General features: G+C 58.0%; 1 protein-coding gene across 2 annotated transcripts; it reads left to right on the top strand.

The window, feature by feature from the left end:
- Positions 1-672: 672 nt before the first annotated feature.
- CLTB (clathrin light chain B) lies at positions 673-10,095 on the top strand. Of its 2 annotated transcripts, XM_029052372.2 has the most exons (6): positions 673-984; positions 5,502-5,548; positions 7,220-7,337; positions 7,547-7,658; positions 8,367-8,420; positions 9,570-10,095. In XM_029052372.2, exons 1-6 carry the CDS (start codon positions 798-800, stop codon positions 9,739-9,741), a joined length of 690 nt encoding a protein of 229 aa, XP_028908205.1. In that variant the 5' UTR covers positions 673-797; the 3' UTR covers positions 9,742-10,095. The 2 variants fall into 2 exon arrangements, with proteins under 2 accessions (XP_028908205.1, XP_028908206.1); XM_029052373.2 differs by lacking the exon at positions 8,367-8,420 and having other exon boundaries at positions 674-984.
- Positions 10,096-10,568: the final 473 nt, after the last annotated feature.

Below are 10,568 nucleotides of genomic sequence, written 5' to 3'. Positions count from 1 at the left end.
CGAGTCCCCGCTCTGCCACTTGTCAGCTGGGTGACCGTGGGCGAGTCACTTCACTTCTCTGGGCCTCATTTCCCTCATCTGTCAAATGGGGATGAAGACTGTGAGCCCTATGTGGGACAACCTGATGACCTGTATCTCCCCCAGCGCTTAGAACAGCGCTGTGCACATAGTAAGCGCTTCACAGAGACCAACATGATTACTTCTCTGGGCCTCGGTTCCCTCATCTGTCAAATGGGGATGAAGACTGTGAGCCCTATGTGGGCAACCTGATGACCTGTATCTCCCCCAGCGCTTAGAACAGCGCTCTGCACGTAGTAAGCGCTTCACAGAGACCAACATGATTACTTCTCTGGGCCTCAGTTCCCCCATCTGTCAAATGGGGATGAAGCCCGGGAGCCTCACGCGGGACAACCCGATGACCCCTGTATCTCCCCCGGCGCTTAGAAGAGCGCTCTGTACGTAGTAAGCGCTTCACAGATACCAACATGATGATCAATAAATACCAACAGGTTGATTGGGAAATGCCAAAAAAAAAAAAAAAAAGAGGCCGGCCACGCGGCGAGGCGCTCGTCCCGCTGCCGCCCCCTGGCGGCGGCGGCGGGCAGTGCGGAGGACGCCCCCTGGCGGCGGCGGCGGGCGGTGCGGCGGGTGACGTCACCGGCTCCTCCCGCAGCCGCTCCTGCAGTCGCTCGTGCAGCAGCAGCAGCAGGTCCTGCAGCTCTGCAACCCGTGCAACCGGTGCAACCGGTGCAGCTGCCGCGCCGGGGTCCCCCGGAGGTGGCGGCGGGGAGGCGAAAATGGCTGATGACTTCGGCTTCTTCTCGTCGTCGGAGAGCGGGGCGGCGGAGGCCCCCGAGGAGGACCCGGCCGCCGCCTTCCTGGCGCAGCAGGAGAGCGCCATCGCCGGCATCGAGAACGACGAGGGCTTCGGGCCGGCCGAAGGCGCCCCCGCCGCGGGCCCGCAGACCCCCGACACCCCCGCCGGTGAGGAAGGACCCCTGGGGCCCGCTCCACCCCTCTCCTCTCGCCCCCCTCACCCTATCCTCAGTCCTGCCCCCCAAGATCTACCCCCACTTTACTTTACCCCCCAGCCTTGCCTCCCACTCTGCCCTCAATCCTGCCCCCCATTCTACCCCCCGGCACCCCCACTCTACTCCTTAGCTTGCCTCCTCTACCCTCAGTCCTGTCCCCCAAGATCCACCCCCGCTTTACCCCCCGGCCTTGCCCCCCACTCTACCCTCAATCCTGCCCCCCAAGCTCTATCCCCATTTTACTCTCAGCCTTGCCCCACCGTCCCACCCCCACTCTGCCCCCCAGCGTGGACCCCACTCTACCCTCAGTCCTGCCCCCCAAAATCCACCCCCACTTTTCCTCCCCACTCTACCCTCAGTCCTGCCCCCCAAGATCTACCCCCACTTTCCCACTCCACCCTCAGTCCTGCCCCCCAGGATCTGCCCCCACTTTACCTCCCCACTCTACCCTCAGTCCTGCCCCCCAAGATCTGTCCCCACTTTACCTCCCCACTCTACCCTCAGTCCTACCCCCCAAGATCTACTCCTAGTCCTGCCCCCCAAGCCATACCCCCACTCCTCCCCCCCCCCAGCTTTTCCCCCCCACTCTACTCTTGGTCCTGCCCCCCAGGGTCAACCCCCAGCCTTGCCCACTGCCCCATCACCAGCTTTGCCCCCAACCCCACCCTGTCTTGCCCCCCAAGGCCTACCCCACTCTGCCCTCCCCCCAGTCTCACTCCAGCCCCCAACTCTGCCCATCTGCCCACAGGGCTCGGGCTGCGAGCCCATGCCATCCAGGGGCAGAGGGCAGGGGGCAGAGGGCGGGCGGGCCCGGGACAGATTCTGTGTGGAGACATTTCACCATGAGAAAGCAGAAACTCCCCTTCCCGCTTCAGACCTGGCATTCTTTGGCAACCCCGGAAAGGGACGAGAGGATAATGATGAGGGAACGAGGCCCACGCCAGCCTCATCAATCAGATTTATGGAGCGCTTTCCGTGTGCAGAGCACTGTACTAAGCACTTGGGAGAGTAAATACAATATAGGGATAAGCAGACACATTCCCCGCCCACAGCCAGCTTAATGGCTTGGGAATCAGGGGATCCGGGTTTGGATCGTAACAGCAATAATAATGATCGTGGTATTCGTCAAGCGCTTGCCGAATGCCAGACGCTGTGCTACATGTTGGGGGAGAGACAAGCTCATCAGTTTGGACACACATGGGGCTCACGGTCTTAATCCCCGTTTTACAGACGAGGTAACTGAGGCCCAGTGAAGTGACTAACCCAAGGTCATAAAGCAGACGCGTGGCGGAGCTCGGATTAGAACCAAGGTCCTTCTGGATTCTCTCCAGGAGGCCACACTGCTTTTTTGGTCCATCACTGGCCTGCCAGGTGTTCTTGGGCAAGCCACCTGACTTCTCTTGTCCTTTAATTTCCTCCGCTGTAAAGTAAGGTCTAAATACCTGCCCTCCCTCCCCCATTAATGGCAAGCCCCATGTGGGACAGGCCCGACCTGATTAATCAATCAGTGGTATTTATTGAGCCCTTACTCCGTGCGGTACTGAGCGCTTGGGAGAGTAGCGCTTAGAACAGTGCTCAGCACATAGTAAGCGCTTAACAAATACCAAAATTATTACAGTCCAACGGAATTAACTCGCATCCAGGCGTTTAGCAAATACCACGGTGGTTGTTAGGAGTGTTATTCAATGCCGGAGCTCTAAGCCAAGTGCTGGGTGGCTCCAGATAATCAGGGCCGACCCCGTCCCCCCTGCATTGGAAGAGACAGGGAGGGCAGATAATTTTATCCACCTTTTCCAGTTCTTGTCTGGGGGGTGTGGGGAGGGGGCTTGGTGGCTTTTACCCACTCATCCTAGGTAACTGTCACAGTTCTCTTCACTCCACCCCACCACGTACCCCCTGCCACTCTCCCATTTCCTCCTAAATAGCTGGTGATAGTAATAATAAGAATAATTATGGTATTTGTTAAGCACGTACTATATGCCAGGCAGCTCTGGAGTATAAGCAGGTCCATAACTGTGGTATTTGTTATACACTATGTGCCAAGCACTCCCCCTCTAAGGTCGATGTGGCAGGGAATGTGTGTGTTTATTGTTATATTATACTCTCCCAAGTGCTTAGTACAGTGCTCTGCACACAGCAAGTGCTCAGTAAATACAATTGACTACTAAGTGTTGGAATTAGAGGCAAGATAAGCGGTCCGTAATTGTATTTAAGTGCTTACTGTATGCCAACCACTGTGCTAAGCGCCATTGCAGTAGACAGAAGATAATCAGGTCCATAATGATGGTGTTGAAGTGCTTACCGTCTGCCAAGCACTGTGCCGAGCCCTGGGGTAGATGAAAGATAATCACGTCCCCCGTGGGGCTCACAGAGGAGGGAGCTGATGCAGGACTAACCTAGAGGAAAGAGGCCGGGCCTGGATTCTAAACCCGACAGGGCCGCTTGCCTGCTCGGTGACCTTGGACAAGTCACGTGGCTTCTCTGGGCTTCAGTTTCGTCATCTGTAAACTGGGGGTTAAATCCTGCTCCCTCCTACTCAGCCCGGGAGCCCCAGGTGGGACAGGGACTGTATCCGTCCTGATGTTCTTGTATCTACCCCTGCCCTTAGTACGGTCCTTGGCACTTAGTGAGCACTTAATAATTATTATTAGGGGGAATTAGAGTATTGATGGATGAGCAGATGGTCAGGCAGGGTGGAGTCGGGCCCTCAAATAGCTTAGAGGACTGGGTCTGAGTCCACCCTGGGGCGGGGTGGAGGTGGTGTGTGTTTTTGGGTTTTTTTATGGTATTTGTTAAGCGCCTACTATGAGGCCGGCCCCTTACTAAGCGCTGGCGTAGATCGGAGCTGGTCAGGTTGGACACAGTTCGGGTCTGACGTGGGGGTGACTGTCTTCATCCCCATTTTCCAAGTGAGGTTGGTTCCAACTCCCCGGCGAAGTGCGATCTGAGGACTTGGGAAGTTGGGAAGGAGACATCTGGAGGCAGACGGAGCCGAGCGGAGGCGGGAACATCTGGGACGACCCCTGGATGGTCCGAGCTTCTCTTTGGAAGCTCCCTTCGGGCCGCATCTGGCTGTCGCCTGTCTGCCCGGAGTTTCGCTCCGCTGAAAGGCCGCCACGTTTCCGCCAGAAGTTGCAGCTGAACCACTAGTAATAATAATAATAATAAATATGGGAAGCGGCATGGCCTGTTGGGTAGAGCACAGGCCTGGAAGTCAGTCAGTCATATTTATTGAGCGTTTATTCTGTGTACAGAGCACTGTACTAACCCCTTGGGAGAATACAATGTCAGAAGGACCTGGGTTCTACTGCCGGCTCCGCCACTCGTCTGCCCGGTGACCTTGGGCCAGTCACTTCACTGGCCCTCAGTTCTCTCATCTGTAAAATGGGGATTAAGACTCTGAGCCCCATGTGGGACAGGGACTGTGTCCAACCCGATTAGCTTAGGAGAATGCCTGGCTCATAGTAAATGCTTAACAGATACCATCGTAATCATTATTATTATTGTTACATTTGCTCGCCTGAGAGGCTACCAGGTTTCCACTGGAAGTTGCAGCTGAACTGCTAGTGGTAATCGTATTGTTGATATTTAAATGCTCAATCAGTGGTATTTATTATATGCAGAGCGTGGTACTAAGCACTCAGGAGATAATGGAGTCTTTCAGCACTCACTATGTGCCAAGCACTGGGGAAGAGACAGGATGATCAGGCCGGACACAGCCTCTGGCCCACACAGGACTCGCAGACTGAGGCGGGAGGGAGCTCAGGTATCAAATCCCCATTTTCCAGATGAGGAAACTGAGGCCCAGAGCAAAGGAGTGACTTGCCTTAGGCCCACAGCAGGCAGGTGACTGAGCTGGGATTAGAACCCAGGTCCCTTGGCTCCCGGGCCTCCGCTCTTCACACTGGGCCATGCTGCTTCCTGTCCCAGTGTGAGGGCAGTTCTTACCCTCAAGGAGCGTACATTCTATTAGAAATTAATCGGGGATTCATCGGGGAAGACCTGGAGGCAGATTTCACTGGGGCGTGTAAAGCGCGGGGATAAATCAATTTATTTATTCTCTTTTAAGCTCTGTCAAAAGTACAGTGACTCTCCCCTCCTTCAAAGCCTTATCCAAGGCCCATCTCCTCCGGGAGGCTTTCCCTGACTACGCCCTCCTTTCCTCTTCTCCCACTCCCTTCTGCGTCCCCCTGACTCGCTCCCAGCCCCACGGCACTTATGTCCATATCCGTCATTTATTTCTATTCATGTCCGTCTCCCCCTCCAGACTGTAAGCTCGCTGTGGGCAGGGAATGTGTCTGTTTTTGGTTCGAGTGTACTCTCCCCAGTGCTTAGTACAGTGCTGTGCGCATGGTAAGCACTCAGTAAATAGGATCTGACTGACTGATGACCGCTGGGGTGTTTGTCAGACACCGATGCCAGGGTCTTGGTGGCCGAGAGCAATAACTCCTCTTTTCTCTCTCTTTCTAGCCGCCTTCGAGGACCTGGGAACCACTGTCAATGGAGACGTATTTCAGGTGAGCCACTTTCCTCCCATCTCGGCGGCGTCTCTGTGGGCTGAGAGAAGCAGCGCGGCTCAGTGGAAAGAACCCGGGCTTGGGAGTCTGAGGTCATGGGTTCGAATCCCGGCTCTGCCACTTATCAGCTGTGTGACTGTGGGCGAGTCACTTAACTTCTCTGTGCCTCAGTTACCTCATCTGTAAAATGGGGTTGAAGACTGTGAGCCTCATGAGGGACAACCTGATTACCCTGTATACCCCAGCGCTTAGAACAGTGCTCTGCCCATAGTAAGTGCTTAACAAATACCAACATTCTTATTATTATTATTCTAACCCCGGCTCTGCCACTTGTCAGCTGTGCGACTTGGGGCGAATCACTTCACTCCCCTGGGCCTCAGCGACCTCATCTGTAAAATGGGGATTAAAACCGTGAGTCCCATGTGGGACGGGGACCGTGTCCTAGCTGATTAGATTGTATGTAACCCAGCGCTCAGAACAGTGCCTGGCGCATAGTAAGTGCTGAACAAATATTATTAAAAAAAGAAAGAAATGCCGGCTTCATGGCGTTATCTTCTTCTCCCAAGAAGGCTTGCTGAGGTCGTTGTGGGTAGGGAATGTATCTGTTTATGGTTATATTGTACTCTCCCAAGCGCTTAGAACAGGGCTTTGCATGGAGTAAGCGCCTCAACAAATACGACTTGCCCCCCAAGGTCGCCCAGCAGACAAGTGGCGGGGCTGATCCCGCCCCCCGGGGCCCTGCTCTAACCACTAGACCACCCTGCTCTTCCTGCCCACGTCCCAAGGGTGGGGCCGGATGTTATCCGGTTTATTCCGCAGCAGGGGCGGAGCGTCCCGGGCCTTTGTTCGTCCGTGCGCGGGTGTGAGAGGATAGAGCCCTGAATGGGCTTCTTGTGCCGGAAAATCTGAGGGCTGGCAAGCCGGCTGGCTGGATTTGGACGTCCCGAGCCGCCCTCGGGTCCACCGGTCCTTGGGGATTGGGCGGACGGGCGGACGGGAGGGGATGCCAGAAGTCCACGGAGGAGGGGCCCGACCCGGTTTCCATAGAAAACCTCCCCCGCCTGCTGCCCTTCGAGGGGTTCCCAGCATCCTCGCGGTGGGGGCGGGGGCGGTGGGGGGGTAAAGGTCGCGATGGGCGATCCGACGGTCACGTGACCGCTCCTCCCTTCCCAGGCCTCCGCCTCGGTGATCGGGCAGGGAGCCTTTTTTTAATTAAAAAAAAAAAAGTCTTTGTTAAGCGCTTCCTAGATGCCAGACACTGTACAAAGCACTGGGGCGATCAAGATAATCAAGTTGGGCACAGTCCAGGTCCCATATGGGGCTCCCATTCTTAACTTATTGAGTGCTTCCTGTGTGCAGAGCACTGGACTAAGTGCTTGGCAGAATACGAAGTAACAGTGGACACGTTCCCCGCCCGCAATGAGCTCATGGTGTTGGCCCTCCTGCTGTGTGACCTTGGGGAAGTCATTTCGCTTCTCTATGCCTGTGACCTCCTCTGGAAAATGGGGATGAAGATTGTGAGCCCCACGTGTGTCCAACCTGGTGATCCCGTGTCCACCCCAGCGCTTAGAACGGTGCCTGGCACATAGGAAGCGCTTCACAGATAGCATTAAAAAAAAAAAGGAGCTGAGGAGGAAGGGGCTGAGTGCGAGATGCCCTTGCCTTTCTCAGGAAGCGAACGGTCCCTCGGATGGCTACGCCGCCATCGCTCGAGCCGACCGGTTGACCCAGGAGCCCGAAAGCATCCGCAAGTGGAGAGAGGAGCAGAAGAAGCGACTGCAGGAGCTGGGTAAGGGGGAGCAGGACCCCGGCGGCCCGTGGTGGTCCGGGCGGGGACGGTCTGCAAGTCCTCCTTGGCTGGGACCCTCGGGACCCTCCCCGAGAGCCCTGGTGGCCCCGGGCGAGAGCGGCGGAGGGGGTGGGAGAGGGGCCGGGGGAGTGGACCGGCTTTTTAACTAGAAATCCGTGTCTTCTCCCGCCCCCGCCACGAACCTTTAGATGCCGCCTCCAAGGTGACCGAGCAGGAGTGGCGGGAAAAGGCCCAAAAGGACCTGGAGGAGTGGAATGTGCGGCAGAACGAGCAAATGGAAAAGAACAAGGTCAACAACAGGTGCGTGGAGCCAAGGAGGCCTTCGGGGGGCGGGCGGGGGGGGTGGGGTCTCCCAGCCCCTCCCGCAGCACTTAACACCATCTCCCCCCACCCCACGCCGCTCCTTCTTCTCACCGGCCTCCCCGCTGAGGAGGAGACCGGGGAGCGGAGTGCGCCGCTCGTCGAAGAGGCGGGGTGACCGAGGCCCAGAGCGGCCGACGGCGCGCAGCGACCGAAGTCGCGGGCCAGGCCCGGGTCCCTGCCCACGGCCCCGCCCGGTAGACCTTTCTGCCTCCACTGGGGAGACCGAGGCCCGGGGGACGGGTCCTTTGGGAAACCGCCATCTCGGGGGTCTCCGGCACCCACCGGAGAGTCTCGTCCGATCCGGCTGCCGCCGGCCCGCGCCACCCCCGGCGGTGCCTCCGACCCATCCGGTGTCCCTGTCAGGGTGGGATCCCAGGGGCGCCCGTCCCCCCCCTCACCCTGGCGGGGTCTTAGAGGGAGGGTCCGGTCCCGGTTGGCCCTCTGGTCTAACTAACACCCGGCTCCTTTCGCCCGGGAACTTTGTCAGTGCTTTCTAAGTCTCCGCTGCCGTGCCTTTTAACTTCTGTCCGCTCAGAGACCACTAACGCTCTTTCTTCTCTTTCTCTTTAACGCTCCGCCTTTCCGCCTCTCGCTCCCTGCACCCCGACATCCTGCCCCCGCATCCCCCTTCCCTCACCCCCAAAGGATCGCTGACAAGGCATTCTACCAGCAGCCAGATGCCGATGTCATAGGCTACGTGTACGTGTCTGCCGTGCCCCCCGACCCCGGCCGTCTCCCCCGACCCGTCGTGGGGTCGGGGTCCCGGCTGGGAGGGGCTCAGGGTTGGGGTCCGGCGGGGGTGGACCGGTTGGGGTGGTTTCGGGGGTCCTGGTGGGAAGGGGGCACCCCCTGCCGACTGAGTGGGCAAGGAAGAGTCCGGGAGAGGAGGTCATTAATGATAGTATTAAGTGCTGATGATAATATTAACTGGGTCACGGAGAAGTGAAGTGACCCGCCCAAGGACAGTCGTCCCAAGGGACATTCCCCGGGGCTGGGGTCGGCCCCGGGAACCTAAATGGGACGCTGCTGGGTCCAGACTAGAGATCCCCTACCCCGGACCAGGAGTTTCATTCCGGCATATATTAAAAGCCGGGAAGCAGGGTGGTCTAGCGGTTTGCACCCTGCCCTGGGAGCCAGAAGGACCTGGGTTCTAATCCCCGCTTTGCCACTTGTCTTCTGGGTGACCTCGGGCAAGTGACTCCACTCCCTGGCCTCAGTTACCGCATCTGAAAAATGAGGGGTTAAGACTGTGAGCCTCAGCTGGGACAAGGACTGTGTCCAAATTAACTTGTATCCACCCCAGGGTTTAGAACGGTGCCTGGCACGTAATAAGCATTTAAGAAATACCATAAAATAATTTTTTAAAAAAGCACTTTGTTCTGAGCACCGGGATAGAATGGAAGCGGGGTGGGTACCGTGCCCGTCCCATCCAGGGTTCCCGGTCTAAGAGGGAGAGACTGTGGGTCTCTCATCCTCACTTAGGGGACGAAAGGCGCTTCAGAGAGAATAAGCGACTTGCCCGGAGTCACACAGCAAGCCGGGGACAGAACTGGGATTCGAACCGGGGCCCACCAGGGCCACAGAAGTTCGTACCTCCCCCAGGGCTTAGAACAGTGCTTGCCATGCAGTAAGCACTTAACAAAGACCGTCGTCGTCATCATTATTATTACCGTTGCCTGGGTCCCCAAACCCGAGCCGGGCGAATGACACCGGGCGGGCCGGGCCAGAAGCCCGGGATGGCGGGCCCGGGCAGGGAAGCGCCAGGGTGCGGGCAGAGCGGGCCGACGGGGGTCGGGGTGGGCGGAGGTCCAGCCCGGCGGTGACTTCCCCCCCCCCGCCTCCCCTCAGGGCGTCGGAAGAGGCCTTCCTGAAGGAGTCCAAGGAGGAGGCGCCCGGCAGCGAGTGGGAGAAGGTGGCCCAGCTGTGCGACTTCAACCCCAAGAGCAGCAAGCAGAGCAAGGACGTCTCCCGCATGCGCTCAGTGCTCATCTCCCTGAAGCAGACCCCGCTGGCCCGTTAGGGAAACCAAAGAGCGGAGGGCGGGGAGGAGGAGGAGGAAGAGGAGGAGGAGCAACAACAAGCAAGCGGCAGCTGCTACTTCCGCTCTGAAGCCCACCGTCAGCTTCTCCCCTTATGGCCACAGCACAAAACCAGTCGTTCCCCCCCAGCTCCCTCTCCCCAAGTCCGGAGGTCCGACCCGGCTTCCCTCCCACCCCCCACATACACACACACTCCTTCCCCAGTTGCCCCACTGCTCCCGGAGTCTGGTTGTGATTGCCCCCCACCCTCCCTAACTGCCCCCCCCACTTGGTTTCTTTTTTTTTCTTGGCTTAAAGGGTGTGTTGTTATCTCTTTTTACACTTATTTATTACCATCTTCGTTTCTTTGGAAGCCACTGTTTGTGTCGGGGCCGTTTGTGTTGGGATCAGTCCCCCCTCCTCCTTCCGGGGGGGGACCTGCCGGAGGGATGGGAAGGGAGAGAGGTCTCCCAAAGCCGCCCCTTCTCCCTCGGTTTCCCGTCGCGCCCGGCTCCCGGAGCGGGGAGTCCAAGAGGAAGCGACCCACAGAGAGCAGGGGTCATGGGTCCGGCACTCAGCACAGTGCCTGGCACATAGTAAGCACTCATTAACGCGTACCATGCCGAGAAGCAGCGTGGCATAGCGGATAGAGCAGGGCCTGGGAGTTTTAATTCCCGCTACTTGCCTGCCGGGTGGCCTTGGGCAAGTCGCTTCACTGCTCTCTGCCTCAGTTACCTCACCTGTCAAACGGGGATGGAGACTGCGCACCGAGTGGGACGAAGCCCGATTTTCTTGAATCCACCCCAGCGCTCGGTACCGTGCTTGGCAC

The sequence above is a fragment of the Ornithorhynchus anatinus genome, chromosome X2 (genome assembly GCF_004115215.2).
Source record: "Ornithorhynchus anatinus isolate Pmale09 chromosome X2, mOrnAna1.pri.v4, whole genome shotgun sequence".
NCBI lineage: Eukaryota > Metazoa > Chordata > Mammalia > Monotremata > Ornithorhynchidae > Ornithorhynchus > Ornithorhynchus anatinus.
This window is presented reverse-complemented; position numbering and strand designations above follow the sequence as displayed.